This window comes from Streptopelia decaocto (genome assembly GCF_964273445.1).
Source record: "Streptopelia decaocto genome assembly, chromosome: 7".
Classification (NCBI taxonomy): Eukaryota; Metazoa; Chordata; class Aves; order Columbiformes; family Columbidae; genus Streptopelia; species Streptopelia decaocto.
In genome coordinates, this window is record NC_138661.1 from 64,330,623 (window position 1) to 64,347,721 (window position 17,099).

Genomic DNA, 17,099 nt, shown 5'->3' on the forward strand with positions numbered 1-17,099 from the left:
CTCCAGAGAGCAGACACAAGAATTGGAAATTATGGTTTAGAATTAGTAATGTACAACTTAGACACAGAAACCCTTGTTTTCTGAAAACAAGCACTGACCTACACCCCGCAGTATGTGTATAATCCTACGTTAGTCTTGAAACCATATTTTAGCAGTATTTACATTTACACTGAATTTAGATTAGATTATCTCACTTTTGAATTAATTTCTGGAAGTAACAGAATGCTCACAACAACACTGGGTATTTTTGAGAGAGAAGGAGAAGAAAAATAAATGAGAACTCGTGAATACTATGATTATCTGCCAACATTTACAAGCAATTTTTGCACTCCTTTCTCAGGAGTTCTTAAAAGACACATCACTTCAGTCAAATACAAGCTGTATTATACATACATTACACAGCCACAAGATATACAGGTGTAACTAAAAGAGGTTGCTTGTGATTTGCTTTCTGAAAGTAGGAGGAACCATGTACTGCCTTAATAACGGAGTAATCAATTCATCTTGCCAGTACAAACTTATATTTTAAGGAGGCTTTACCTTGGCTTTTAAAAACCCAAAGCAACAGAAAATCTTCTGCCTGGCTGTCTCAGGACAGCTGTGTCCTTGAAGATGACTTTGCCAAATTCTCAGGATCTTTGCTCGTGAAGGGGAACCCAAGACTTGTGATGACTTTACACCACGTCTTTTTTCATGCCTTGCCTTACAATGTGTGTGCCTGGTGTCTTAGGATAATATCTGCAGGGAATTTCATAAAATTGCTGATTATTAAGATTGATATAGACCTATAATCTCCACTCTTTTTATATAATAAATTCATTAACATTTTTTTCCAAAGAGGAAATAATCCCTATACCCAGAAATTGCCACGCTCCTTCACATTAGTGTTATTTCACGTGGTACAACGAAAAATACGCTGTTTTAAATTAACAACATCACAATCGAGTTACATCGTTATGGCTGACCTGCTCAAAATTGGAATCTATTGCTAAAATTTGTTTGAAATACATCTTGTCAATATAATTTTTCTTGTTTATAGTCCCTCAATGGGATTATAAACAGACTGTATACTCATGCAATGCACTTTGTAAATTACATTCTACGCTAACTCCTCAATCAACTTTTAGGAATGTCAAGGGCTTTTTTTCCCTTTCTTCTACCCTCTATGCTGTAAAAATAAACTAATAACACTCCAAGCATATTTCAATATGCTATGTTTTTTCCATAATCTAGAGAAAGGTTTTTCTGTGCTAAGTAATCTTCTACCACCTTACTTGTAGCAGCATTCCCAAACAGTACATAATGTGCCAATATATATGTGATGTACGCAGGACAAAGACTGGAACTAGACCCTCCGTTCTTAGGTTTTGCTTCTCATACATTCCTCAATAAGCATCACTTATTTTTGTCATGTGCATGATCTGATATGTCAGAATGCCAACATTGCAGGGCATTTATTCTCTTTACACCTCCAACTTAAACACTATACGACACTGCACACCAACACAAATGTTGTTCTTGTAAAGGTTAAAATTAATCAAGCCAAAATCTTCAGAGCCATGAAATAAGGTATTCAGTGCCTCTTAGTTCCAGATAGTGCTTATTTGTTCACTTTCAAAAATTTGTTAGGAATACATATTACTACTTAATATTCCTTCTAGTAATTATGCTTTTTGATTAATTTATCCTTGGTTAGCATTCTCAGCCACCTGCTCTCAAACTGAGTTGTTTAACTCAGGGGGGTAAAGACTAACAAAGCTGTTTATGACCATTAGATAAAGTAAGTTTTTATAAAATCTCTTTTCACCCAATTTAATAGGCCAAGGTTCTCAGCCTGTTTCAATGCAACTGATGGTATAAACCTAAAGGTTATAGAAACCAACAAACCTCTAAGGCTTTATATCTTCCCAAAGGATTTTGGGTTTTACATTAACGTTCTGATATGGTAAGTCCTTCAGCTTAGGTATCATGTTTAATTTATACTCAAAAGTGATATATTCTAATAGGGAAAAGAAAAAAAAAGGGATTTACTTCCTTGTTTGGTTGGACCCTTTTCTTCGTGTCTCAAAAATAGTATCTTTCAGTGGAAAACTGAAATATATAGAGAGTTTATGAAATTTGTCATTTTTAGATTTGATTGACACAAAATTCTTCCTTTAATTCTTTCCTAATTTTATTTCTTGATTTGGTTTAGAACAACAGCCCTTAGAGTCTGGTGCTTAATATATAGTGATGTAAAGAAAAATGAAACACCAAATCCAGAACTGTTCATACACTATATATGTTTCTTCAGCTCCATTGAATTTAGCATTCATGGAAAAACACATTACATGAATGAAGTGAGGTGTCTTCCCCTTTTCCACAAGCACCAACAGAGCAGCAATGTCAACTGCCTTACATTTCCCATTTTGGATACTCCTTCTCCTGGGAAGAATTTCTTCCAAAGGAGCCATTGTAATTTATTTTTACAGTCAACCAGTTCCCTGTTGAAACTATTTAGCAAATGGACTAATTTCATTTTGCCGATTGTATCAAGAAGATACAATAATGAATTTAATGCACTAGTTAATTTATTTAACGCCCAGTAAGGAAACTGTTATTAGAACCTGGACAACCTATAACTTGAACAGAGAGATAAGGCTTTTCGTAGTGGCTGAAAAAGCAAGCAATGGACTCCCTCCTTCTTGTGTAATTTTGTATTTGTTTCTTCTTATATTTGTAAATTATACATCGTGGGGGGATCTGAAAAAATCCCCCACAGACAAATCAGCAAGACAGACATTAGATATCAGGAAATCCTGGTCAATATTGATCAGATTCTGTATCCTCAGTGACCTACCCCCATCCATCTACACATGCAACTTTCTTTCATCTTATTCAGTGATGAATACACCTAATAAAGCCTGCTGAGAAAAGATGGGGGAAGAGGAGATAGGGAGGTAAAAAAAAGAAAAACAAAAATCAAAGCTCTCTTCAAAAAGAAACATATGACTCAGTTGTCTCAAAAGGGAGGCCTTAGGAATAGCAAGGCGTTATCACACCGTATCTGACTCCCCAGCCTATAAATGATTAATGGGACTGCTGAGGGAGCAGTTGTTGCTATCAGCACACACATCTCACAAACTGCATCAGCTCTGAACTCTATAAAAGTTGGAGGAGAAACAAGATTTCAGATGAGAAAATGGAAGAAAATTTCTGAGGTATGAATCTCTACTTTCTCCGTGCAGTTAACAGAAAGAATTGAAAAATTCTGTGTTGGACATCCCAAGGGTAAGAAATAAAATAATTACAGGTGGGACAGAAAGACAGGCTTTGAAAGTGCCATCCCACAAAGCAGCTTCCATTAACTGCAGGATTCACAATCTGCCTGGGGTGTAACAAGGTGAAACAAAAATCCCTTGTGGTATGCAGAGGGTTTTTTTCCCCAATTTCAATTCATTTTGGGCAGACTGATCACTTTCCAGAGCTAGGGCTGACACAATGAGTACTTGGCAGAAAAAAATAAACCGTCCTGTCATACCACTAAACTCACTTTCTGCAGGGACTAACACAGCTCACGGAACATTCTTTACTCGGTCTATGGTAAAGAGAAAACAAACCAAAAAAATAAACAAAACCCACCAAGCGAAACAAAACCAGAGAAGCTACTCAGTCTCTTTCTAGGAAATATAATCACAAAGAATTACCAGAATCATTTTTTTCCTTACATAAATCATTACTGATAACTAAACATCTCTCCCACACTATAGTACCACCTGTGCTTCAAAGCATCAAATGGGAACCAAGGAGATCTTCGTGAAACATCTCTTCATTGGAATTCAGTCTTCATAAGTGGTCATGTTAGCAAGTAAAATACATGTACTGGCTGTACCTTCTGACTGATCAACAGCAGACCAGTTTCACTGTTTTGGTAACACTCAAGAGAAGAACCAACCTTCTTGTGGCTACAAAGCTATTTGACTTCTGAGCCTGAAAACTTTCATTGGATTTCAAGGTCAGTGGCTTAACTGCAAGAGGAATCATAGAATCATTTTGATTGGAAGAGACCCTTAAGATTGAGTCCAATCATAACCTAAATCTAGCACTAAACCATGTCCCTAAGAGGCTCATCTACACAGCTTTTAAACACCTCCAGGGATGGTGACTCCACCACTTCCCCGGGCAGCCTGTTCCAATGCCCCACAACCTTTTCTGGGAAGAAATTTTCCCTAATATCCAATCTAAACCTCCCCTGGCACAACTTGAGGCCATTTCCTCTTGCCCTCTTGCTTGTTACTTGGGAGAAGAGACCAACCCCCTCCATGCTACAACCTCCTTTCAGTGTAGAGAGCGTTAAGGTGTCCCTTCAACCTTCTTTTCTCCAGGCTGAGCACTCCAGTTCCCTCAATCCACTCCTCATCAGACTTATTCTCCAGACCCCTCACCAGCCTCTTTGCCCTAAGGAGAGAAAGACCCATCCTGGCTACTTGTGAAAATACTGTCTTGGAAATGAGAACAATCTATTTAATCTCTCCTAAAGCAAGGAGTACCCAGAGCCCAAGCTGGCAGTAAACCAGTTGGCTATTATGAAGAAGCTGGGTGGCTGCAGCACGTGTGAGGGTGATGCATGGGATCCTAAGCAGAATTTCAGTGCCCCTCCACTCTCGTCAGCTCAAAGAGCCTCACTGCCTATCAGCTCACAAGAAGAAGATGTGGTAGGTGTGTGAGAACCTAGAATTGGCCCTGGTGAACTGTGCCATCCTGATTAGAGATGTCACTGCTCCCCAGACAGCGCAATGAGGACACTGAATGAGTTGAGCTCGCCCTCACACACCTACATGGTTGTATTCCATCAAAGAGTCATTCACATTTAATACTGTGTAATTACCATCAAAAACTGTAAGGATCTGCAACCTATCACAGCAATGGAGCTATCTATGAAGTTACAGCATGGGTGCTACTCCTTGCTAACCAGACAGCTATTTCAAATGAGAAATTTCTCTGACTGACATAGCCAAAAGAAGGGGGAATGTAATTATCCGATTTGTAATAGGATACAGGTTCAACTGGATCTTTAATGACCAGAAGTGCTCAGGGCTTTCATTCCATGTCTCATTCAAAAGATAAATGAAAACTATTCCAAAGATTAGATTGCCAGTTACAGAGAACATCTCTTTGGGATAAATAAATAAAAAAAAATATAAATAAATAAATAAATCAAATAAGAAAGGGGACTTCACTCCTTCAAATAAAACTCCACCATTTATGTTTGCCTCTGAAATTACCGATTTACTTAGTAGATATTACACGTTGAAAGAAATAATTCAGATGTTACACAGCTTAAGTAATAGAAAACTCCAGCTATTGAACTGCCTGGGTTGCTAAATCAGATATTCTTTTTTTTAAGAGCAAAAGAAATGATTGATGTATTTAGGAAGAACTCTATTTCTGCAAATGTGAAGGACTGAACAGATTTTTATCATAACATTATAAAAAGTTTGAAAATAACTTTGACACATAGTTCCTTGAGGTTGAGTATAACTGTTATTTTAAAGCTACTTCAATCATAATGGAAGTAGCAAAGAAAACATTCATCCAGAATAATCCAAGTTACTTTTATGCTTCATATGTACCTTAGAGTAAGCATAGTATTATTTTAACATCTTGCACGTTCTTTCTCTGGGGACTACAGGCACGAACAAAAGCCTGACAAAAGCAAGAGGAATTTGCACAGCTAGTGAGCTCTGAATCTGGAACAGGCTTTAATACCACACTTTGCAGGAGATGGATTCATAGGCCTTTTTCACACCCAACAGGTATAGCTTTATTGATTTTTTTGTTATTTCACCAGGCCTGATATGCTGAATTATCCAGAAAAAAGTCAACAGTGAAGGGGAGTTTTCTGGTGCACCATGTACTTTCTGTAGCAGAACAGACACATCGCTATCAAACAGACGACCGACAACAAAAATGTCTCACCCGATACAGAAAAAGCCTTGGAAGGGGAAAAGAAAGTTTGTAAGGTTCCATATCAGCAAAACATCATGTTTCCTTTCCTCTCTGTAAGTACACATAAGTACAATCCTAAAGACAGACTTGTTTTCTTGGGTCCCTGCACTGATTTTAATTCAGCAGATTTGCAAAGAGCCACCTCCTTCTGTTGTGGGCTCTTCTTCGCTGTGCTGTTGTATAAAAACAACCTAATTCTGCTATCTTCCTGGAGCAAACTGTTGAAAGCCACAGGTGTTAGTCTTACAAAAACAGATACTGAAAAGCACTGACATTAAACAAAATTGCAGATGTTACAAAGGCTACCTGAGCTAATAAAGAAAGGATGACACTCCCTTCAATAAGGGTTTAACTCACATTTTCACCCTGACTCCTAAAGCAGAATAATTGGATTACTTATCCTCATTGCACATAAACTGCAATCTGCATAAGTCACATAAGGGAGTGATTTATGCCATTTTATTCACCTTCCAAGGATTATATGAATGGGGACACGATCTCTTCCTCCGACTGGCAGCTCAATGAAAGCAACTGAAGGTGGTTATTGTTTTTCTGGTGATGAGTTCCTGTCAACATAGGCAAAGATCTTGCTGCATGCACCTACTCTTTTCCTGTTGCATCACATTTTAAAGTGTTCTTCTCATACCATAGTTTTTCAGTGGAAAAGATCTTAAATCAAAAAAAAAAAAAAAAAAGAAAAATGCGGGAAAACCAACTTCTTGTCAGAATTAAATACACAATAACCTCTATAACTTCAGCTTGTTTTGCTTCATTCTCAAAAAAAAAAAAGCTTTCTGATACTAGTTGGGATGACCAAGGCACCTTTTCCCTCACTACAGTAACTTCAATGAGATCACTCATTAAATGTGTGATAATTCAATGTATTAAGCTTCAGCAGAAATGTGGCTCTAGATAGTAAAATTCTCCGAGTTGTACAAATTTTCTAAAGAGACTGAATTCTGTGCCCAATTTGAATCTGCTCGTACTCCCAGATTAGTTAGTTAGATTTGTACCACAGGTCAATGAGTTGAAGGTGGCATATTTATCACTGGTAACTGGAACTAACACATCTTGTTCTACATAAAAACCCCACTCTAAATGCTCTTTTATTTCACACTAGAGCCATTTATTTTTCACTTCACCTAATTCAATTCCACCAGATCCTAAAGCTTCCACTCAGCCGAAATTCCCACTGAAACCAAGAAGATTTCTGAGTTTAAAAAATGTAAGCTCCTCTTTGCACCTGCGCTGAAAATCTCAATTTATATTTCTAGGTTATCAGCAAATATTCATTGTCGAGTCTTCAGTCCAGAGCAGGCCATTAATAAGAAAAAGAAAGGTGGCAAAGAGCTTACTACACTCATAATGTCCCCTAAATAAATGTAGTTGGACAGACTGAGGTAGTTTTTATTTAACATTTAGTTAGTCCACTACCTATTCTGATATTTCTCCTTTTTCACTGACACAGGCATCTGCTCAGAAGAACTGAAAAAGGTGGTCAGAATGTCCCAACAAACTAGGCAATAAAATCAGCGTTACTGCGCTGTACTCAAAGTAGACTTGTTGGGATTTTTTAATTAACCATAGTAAAATGAGAGACAAGGTTTGTAGTTAAGCCATCATGGAGTAAGCATGTTAAAGCAACTGTCTTGTCTGTACAATAAATGCTTCATATAAGCAAATTTCTTAGCTACAAAATGGAAATTTCATTACCATATATCTAGTTGCTCAAATATAAATATTTGCTGACACTTTTGAGTGCTTTGTAGTTCTCTCTTTAATATAATGCAGGCGGTGATTCTGCCACTTGAAACAAATTTAAATTCCACTGCCGGGTTCTCAGAATCCAAGAGGACACTGAATAGAGATGACTGCACAGAAGGTGTGGGAGATGTTCCTGGTGATAAACTGGATGAACACTTAGTCAGGGACTGAGCACTTCCAGAAAAGGCCAAAGCAACATGGTCTCCAGAAAAAACCAAATTCAGTTTGAGCAAAGGTTTTGCACAAAATTTGGCTACAGAGGCTGAGGACTGTAGGAAGTTCAGGAGGAATACATGGTTTTTATATTTAGAGCTTAGGAGTTTGTTACTGCTTATTTACCCGTATTTTTCTAAACATGATGTTCCTCCTGTAGTACATAATTAGAACTTATGGATGAATAAACATCTAACACTGTGTGTAGCTGGAGCCGATACAAAGAAACAGGAACAAACAAACCTCCCTTTCCCCTAGTAATTTCCAGGTGCCAAATAGGGGGCAAAGAGAGGCCCTGACAATTTTTACCTGTTTAGCTAGAACAGCTTATATTCCTCACAGCATGCTTTTATCTCACCCAGGAAACACGGACACCTCATTTTGCCTGTGAATAGTGTCTGCACTGTGCTCTGCATCTCCCAGGCACATTATTGAAACAAACAATACAATCATCCCTCTATTCCTCATGACAAGAAAGCCCTTGAGGTGCTGGAGCAAGTTCAGAGAAGGGAACGGAGCTGGTGAGGGGCTGGAGCACAAGTGTGATGGAGCGGCTGAGGGACCTGGGGGTTCAGCTGGAGAACAGGAGCTGAGGGGAGACCTTCTGATCTCTGAACTGCCCGAAAGGAGCTTGGAGGGGGTTGGTCTCTTCTCCCAAGTAACAAGCAATAGAACAAGAGGAAATAGGCTCAAGTTGCACCAGGGGAGGTTCAGACTGGATATCAGGAAAAATTTCTTTACGGTTGTGAAGCACTGGAACAGGCTGCCCAGGGAAGCGGTGGAGTCACCACCCCTGGAGGTGTCTAAAAGCAACTAGCTAAATCTTGTCTTTCTCTTGCACAGATAAAACTGTGTTCTTCAGTAACACCTGCTCTGTCCAGCTGGCATGCAGACATTGGCCAGGGTGAGAAGAATGGAATTTGAGTGGAGAAATTCAAATTGAAGGAGCCTAGAATAGCAAGCATAATCACAGCCAGGATAAGCAATATAATACTACCCAATTTCTAAGTGCAAGCTCTAGGGACCAAAGAGGAAAAAAAATATTATGGCTTAAAAAAACCCCAAACAACTATGTCCTTCATGAAGTCAGAAAACTATAAAAGAAATGTTTTATAACCACAAGTGATACAAATAATAACACATTAGAATATTAGAACCATTTGTTACCTGGAATGTCAAGATATCATCTCAGCTAACATAAAAGATTAATATACCAGATATTCCTTTCATTGCAAACAAACAAAAATATATAGATTCAGACACCTGAACATAACAAACAAACTATGCATCAACATAAAAATATACCTTTTAAAAAAGAAGTGTCTGTTCAGTGTTTTTCCTAGCTTTTAAAAATAAACTTTTACAGTCTGTAAGGCAGTGTAAGCACTACAAAAATGAGTCCAGTCTCCTCATGCTCTGGTCAGCTGGGGGGATAACTGGAGTTCCTGGTCTGGGAGATTTCACTTTTCTTTGACTGGGCATTGTGAGATTAATAACTCTTTCTGCCACGGAGAGTTATTTGTTGATTTGCAGACAGATGTCCCCTTGATCCTCAGAGACCATCTTAATCAGATTTTTCTAGTAGATATTCTTTGATCTATTCCCTGATATCTTTACAAATGACAGCTTTGTTTCTTCTATCACATTAAGATATCACCCCTTGCCATTTTGCAGTAAGGACCAGTGGGGCAAATGCAGTAAACAGCTTGGCAGCAAATGGAGCGGGGCAACCTCGGCCACCTGGAGCATCTGCCTTCTCTGGATCTGTCACACCCTCAGGAGTGCTGTATCAACCACAACCATCATTTTCTGTAATAAGCTAAGCATCATTCACTTCACCCCTCCTATCTCGCACTATCCTGGCTTTGCCTCACCTTGAAATGAGAGGCTTAAGAAAGAATCTCATGCAAAGCCTTGTGCCCACAGCTGCACAGCTGGTTTGTTTCCCAAAATAAACCTTGCTTTGTATTTTACAAAAGACCCGAGATAGAGAAAGGTAGGGAGTTTTGACATTTAGCTTACCGTACTCACTGAAAAATCTCTTTCTTTGCTTTGCTTTAGGTTTTGCTTGCTTATTTTTTAAACCAGGTTTCTCAAGTGAAATGTCTGTGATAGCTACACACCTAAAGACTGATCCAGCTCAGGAATCAAAGAAATAGCACACAGAAATACAATTCTCACTTTTTTGTTGTTGTTTCTTCTATCTCCAGGGCCCAAAGGAATACAGACTGTAGGGGATTTTACCCCAAGGACTGCAGAAGACAATATATTCCAGAAGCAGCAATTTAAGAGACAAGTACACAAAGTAGTATGTGGTTTCTTAGACAACAACTCCAGATACTGCCAACTATTAAGAAACAAATCAGCTAAATTCTTCCTCATTTTCATGACGTATACGTGACATACCAAACTTCAAGATAAAAAGCACAGCAGCATTTTATTGCACACCTGTGAAGTCTATGACTGCACTGAAGAATCCATATGTAACTATTATGCAATACTAAAAGTGCTGATTTTTTTTTTTTCCACTCACAATGTAATTATTTGGATTCAAAGCCCATTTCTCAGCCACGGTACATATTGAAAAATGACCTCTCACCCCAATATCAGCCAATCTTTTGCACACACAGTCCACAACAACACAGAGAATAACACCAGAATTAGCACATCCTGATGCTTCACTGCCATGCCTAATCCTTGCTTCTGGTGGTTTACAATCAGCAGGTAATTCTCTGACAGCATCCTATTATTCTGTGTGAAAACTGTTCTCGGTGCTTTACAAAGACTATAAATACACAAGTGGGTACCACAAAAATATTTAGGTGTCTGAGCTCCAGCCTACACAACGTCCTTCTCATCTACCAGAATCATATTCCCCATTCATCGTGTACCAGGCTCAGAGAGTTGCTTGCAGGAGCCAGGGGAGCAAAATGCAGTGCAACTGTTGTGAATCCCTTTTGGAAGTTATGTCCCACCACTGCCAAAAGCCCTCCTGCAGCTTTTGGAAAAATACCACACTTTCTTTGACTTGCCCCTAGTTGGGAACCCATCACTTCAAGGCCTTCTGCTGTTTCCTGCTCATTGCCCATACTGGTATTAACCAGTATGAATTTCTGCCACCACTGGTCACCATCCCCGAGCTGTAGAGAAGCTGTTGTGTATTCTGTAGGAACACATAGAGGACTCCACCACATGCAAGTAGGCATTCCAGGAACGCCTGCAATTCCTAGACAATCACCTCTTTACTCCTGCCTTTGATATCAGATTGTCCTGCCTATCTCATCCTCACCACTTCAGTGGCGACAGTGACTAAAAGTCCACAAACACAGAATAACGGCCAACCCTGTCTAAAAAAATTAGTATTAAAACTCCACTGACCTGCTTGTCTGCAGAGAGGGAAATGCAGCTCAAGGAATGATGGGATTTTCTTTTAGTGTTGCAAAAGCACGAGATGGAGAAAACATGACTGGATGGAAAATTAGGGCATTTGAATCCACACTGCCAACAACTCTCACAGAGTACAGTGTTTGCATTCCCCTCTGCACACCAGAAAGTGTCCCAGAAGCCTTGAACAGGATCCCTGCCAAGAATGCACCTGGGCCTGAGCCAACAGTGTAACACTGAGATAAGGATGCATATCTCCAGCTCGGCCGCCAGGCATGTACGTGCCAGAACCGTATAACTATATCAGCAAAAATTCTAATGTAAGAAAAAATTCTAGCACAGTTATCGGAACCGTGTTAAATATGATCACAAACGGTAATGATCACAGAGATCATTGATTTCAGCTCTAGCCAGCTAAACACAAAACTAACAAACAAAAAATTGATTAGAAGATAGAATCAGATCCTAAGCAGAAAACAGTAACAATTCTGTAAGAAGCATGGAGCACACGCTTAAAGAAACAGCGTTATAAAGAAAGGGTGGAAGGAGGAATTACTTGATATCTCTCAACATCAATTTGCAGTTCACCTTCAAAAAGAAAAGGCAGCCCCTCAACCGCTAAGATGATTCCTCACTTCAGGCAAAGCAATTGGCAAGAGGTAATTCTTAGCAGTATGTTGAATTACCTATTTGTACATAAGCCTTAAATGTGCATTTTAATTTCACCTGAGTAAACTACCAACATAAATCCTGCCCTTCTCAAATATCTCTGAATTTTTAATTAATCCAATATCATCATTTCAGCCAGGCAGTCAGAAATGATAAGTAACATATGATCCACATTCAGAAGTAAATGCACCTGTTTTTCAACAACATTTCTAATTACTGGCTCAGTTTACACTTTAAATGAAGTCGAAGACAATTTGGATTATACTGTTTTTAGCCAGTGATGAGTCCTTTCATCTTACAAGTAATGTATGATGAATTGCTGTGTTGTTGGTTTGAAGGACATTTTTAAATGCACCATGGTGAATAGAATACATTACCAAAACACATAATTTTACTTCTGATATGCATCAGATCACCATGAGCTTCAGAGAAGATTTTACCAGGAACATTTAAGCTTTGATTTAAAGTGATGTCCCACCATTTCACTGGCTTTGGTCTATGTCATAACAATTGAGGGAGTGCTATTGTATGTTAAATTTAACAAAGTGCTTGTTTCTAACATTACAGATAAGGAAAAAAAGAAATCATGGTTTTTAAATATTTTAAATGTCCTCTAAAAACACTGCAGCAAACTGCAGTGAGACTATAATGGAAGTATCTTCCCTTCTTAAGAGCATTATTTCATCAAGGAGTCAGCAGGTAAGGCAAGGGAAGCTTTGCCTCAAAGGTGGTTCTTCACATTTCTACTCTCAACATTTAGTTTTTCCAGGACATGGACCTTTGGAAGGCTGAAGCTGTTCTCACACACATCTGATATGCACTTTGTCACTGAAATATGTATATGACATCTGAAGTTTTCAAACCTCTAACACAGCCAAAATGTGCTAACTTCTCATACACAAAGCTTCATTCTCAAGCCAGTTTGCACATCGTATTTCTCGAAGTTACCATCATTACTTTGACTTGTAGCATACTGGTAAATCCTATACATCTTTAAAGGAAAAAATAAAGGTCTTTCTGGTTCAGGTCATATAGATTTTATACACAGAAGCTAACTCCTCCTGACATCTACCTCTAAATTTCTTGATAAAGTGAGACTACCATGCCTGCCATCTTTCCTTTACTTCATGCGCTAACTCATATTTTAGATCAAAACAATACAAAAGACATGAAAAACACAGGAGTCAACAATGGTTATGTCACCCATTCATCAATTTTAAACCATCACTTCAACAGTTTAAAGACTCTGTGTTCTAGTTATGAAAGTCCCTCTACTGCTATAAGAAAAAAAAGACAGTTTGAACATTCTCAGGAGAGTGAAACCCAATGTGGGCAGTTGAGCACAAAGCTCCTGGGCAGCCGGGGCACCAAGGGGCAAAGCACATACTGGTTTTACAGTATTAGATTTTCAGATAGGTACAACACACCTCTAGTATCATGCGTTCCTCTGGAAGCACAGTTCCCCCTGAATAGTACATGTTTTACAAAGGAATGAGAAATTATAAATGGAAGAGGGTAACTAGCAGGAAGGATGAGAGGCTGGGGAGCTATAGCAGGTGGGGCTCTGAGGCTGGAACTTCTCGTATTACTTTCTCGTGTATATTGCTGGTACTTATTGCTGAATGTCAGGAGGCTTGGGAGCTTTTTTTCTATTTAAAACAAATAACCCAAAGGCTATAGGCGAGAAAAATGCAGTACTGAAATTTATTCAAGAGGATATGAAAATATTAATACCCTAGTTGGTTCTCAAATAATTAGAAACAATGCTGACAACTAGAAACGATGGGATTTTAGTAGGCAGTGATTTAAGTACATCCATAAAAAGCTCTAGTAGTGTTCAGAAGCTACTCAAAGCAGATTTGTTGACAAGTGGGCTTAGGTTACTTTGTATTATAATAGAACTGCCAGGTATTAAACAGACACTGATACACACAAATACTTAACGATCTCTAGGTAACAAGTGGTTCCAGTGATTTAACATACCCTTTAACAGTTATCTCTTGGTTTTCTTCTTTTTTTACTTCTCTAAGAAAACCTCATTGATTTTAATTTTATCCTCATTAACATCATGCAACCTGTGTTACCAATTAACTTTATTTCCACCAGTAAAGGCAGGTACAAAAGGTTTATTCACAAACATATAATGCGGAAGACTCTCTCATTGGGTTATTTAAGTGAAATACAACCTCAATAAATACCAATCAAAATAAAATCCCAAATCTGCTGTATAACGATCTAATCACAGTCCTACACGGAATTCTGTAAGATCCCTGCCTTCTCATTTAAGGTAGACAGACCTTTGTGAAATGAACAGAAAGCTGAGCCCATGAGGCTGTCAGAAGCAAATCTTGAAACAGAAAAGTAGCTGGGAAAAGGCAGAAACTAATCATCACTAGTGAGATATGTTTGAATAGGCTGTGACTCTATGAAAATTGGTGGCCTCAGTGACTTAGAAACAAATCAAATGTTAAGAATTCAATAACTTTAAGTGAAAAACTTAAATCTTCCAAATTCTAGTCTAATTTGCAAACCGGATTCAGAAAAAGCAGAAGGTGACCTTGAGCTTGCACCACAGGAAGCAGGTGGAGTAAATATTTTTCATTTGCCATCCCCTCTAATTAACTGTCTGCTGGAAACAGAAGCAAATACATCTCTGACTGTCTAAAACTGTCCATGTTTATTTTAAGACCAGCTTTCAGTTAGGAAAAGGAAGCTATGGAACATCATATATTCAATGAAGAGAAAATATCAAGCAGAATGAATGAATGGAAAGTAATTATTTCTTAATTCAGCATATCATATTTCTCATTACTGAAGAAAAAAGTGTGTTTTGGGAAAGCTTTACCTTTCTCGCAATGACTTCCCGTGAACCCAGAAGGACAGACACATTTGTTAGGGGCTACACAAGTTCCACCATATCTGCACCCCTCTTCACAGAATGCTGAAAAATAGAAGGAATACAAGGGTACTATTTAATTTTTTTAAATATTTATTATACATTTGCAAGAGACTAAGAAAAACATCTAAATTCTGAGCAATTAGCAGAATTCAACATATTAAAATTCAGTCCACCTGCAAACACAAAGAGGAGTAACTCAAATGACATGAGGAAAAGCCTTGGATTACACCGTAGGCAAACCACCTCACCAATAAAACATTAATAACCATCTGGAAGAAAAAGAGAGGGAGAAATAGAACGTATGATTTTAATGGGACTGATCTTCTTTCAATTATACCTAATATGAGTATTACAATTACAATGCTCAGGTGATGCACAGAAAACAGGCTGGTCAGATGGTGTTAACTGCTTTGTTTCTCGCTTTGACCAAATACACGTTACTGAATTTTCTATGAACACATCATGTGTTCCTATTTTTTAACTTTAAGTGTAAAGTACATTTTGTGGAATCAAGAAATGAAATAGGGTGTGACTCAACTGAAAATAGAGAAGGGCTCAGCCACACAAGATAATGCCTCTACTCAAGTGCGATTCCTGACAACAATACAAAAATACTTTAAAAGTGCAGTTGTCCAATAACTAGGATTTGAAACAAATGTTGGATCTCATGTCTTTTCTTGGGAGACAAGCATCAGGACATGATCTATTTGGTACTGTTAACTCAAGACCTTTGCTAAGACTAAGGGCAGGCCTGACCCGCACCACACTCCCCATGCTCTCCTACGTATTTATTGAACTTCACAAGTTACTCAGTGGGTTTGGCGGCACTTGCGAGGGAAGTCACAATTAATATTTAAACAGCAGCTCTCTGCATCTAAGCTAATAACAGAATTGCAAAGTGTTTCCTGCAAGCTAAAATCACAGATGGAGCGTTGGCAAAGAGATGTTACGAATGCTATGAAAAGGCTTAAAGTGCTAGATAACAGAAGAAATGTTTAAAATTTATTTTCCAATGCCCGAAAAAGAAAAATAAAGTTAATAGAGCATTAAGCATTAAAAAGAATCTTTTACAATTGTTAACCACTTAGAGGCAAAAAAGCATGTAACCTATCTCTTGATTGAACTGATATACAGATCTGCCTCACTCCAAATGTATAATTTGTAGCATGTCATACTGTTTTATGGAGGATAACTTGGGAGAAAAATGCTGAAATGCTTTTGAGATGGATGGTAGTAGAACATATTAAGTGGTCCTGTGACTGGCACAAGGCTGTGGTGTGGAGGAAGCACCATTCTTGCCCAGTAAATCCTTCCTCCTGCTAATCAATGTATACACTCCGTATGGGAAACTTCTGAAATACATCTATTTTTAAACCAGACAATTTCTACCGTATGGGAAAAAATAAGATAAATACAGTTTTGCATATAAATATTTGTCAAAAAGTATAACTGTTCAGAAAGCAGAAAGTGCTAGTATGGAATACAGCTGGGAAATATATGAAAAACATGATGAGACTCCAAAGATTCCTGCTGTAGCTCTTGCAAAAATGTTTGCTCATTTCTAGCCTCAGCCTTCTTAAAGAAGGTACAAGTTAAAGTCTCCATCCCATTTTTTTTCTGGTTTGAAACTGAGAATAAGCAGAGACTTACATGAAGAAGTAATACATTTCTGCACGACACCAAAAGAATTAGACTTTATAGCAGATTAACTGTGCTCGTCTTGGTTGCTCAGGCTTTTTGGGGGGTGGTTCATTCATATATTTTTATGCAAGAAAAGAAAACCCCAAGGAAGAGTGTCAGAATTGCCCTGCTGTTGCCCAGATGGTTCTACAAACCCTCTATAATTCCTGCATTGCAGGAAGTAGCAACAGCAAACCCACAAATCTCAGAATGTACTTACAAAACCAAAATGTTTGTCTAAAGGCTACTTTCCTTCGCTGCTAGAAACACGGCTCACAGTTCTATATACTGAAAGCACTACTTTGAATTTTAAGAATGTTCCATACCTCTAATAACAGGAACTCAGCTTCAATCGCTAGCAATTTTACCAAATTTCACTTGTTTGAACTATTTCCTCTAATGGCTCTGCCCCTGGCTGAAGCCTTTTGGAACATTTTATCAAAATTCAGTCATCCCCAACAATGAAGTTTTTCATTTACACCCTTAGTAGAAGAGATTAATT

General features: G+C 38.2%; 1 protein-coding gene across 1 annotated transcript in view; it reads right to left on the reverse strand.

Annotated features, from left to right (window-relative positions):
- The window catches only part of NELL1 (neural EGFL like 1), a 266,466-nt gene that overhangs the window by 47,957 nt on the left and 201,410 nt on the right, over positions 1-17,099 (reverse strand). Inside the window, exon 14 of the mRNA XM_082058496.1 lies at positions 14,864-14,959. Coding sequence (XP_081914622.1) covers positions 14,864-14,959 — 96 coding nt within the window. The remainder of the gene's footprint in view (positions 1-14,863; positions 14,960-17,099) is intronic.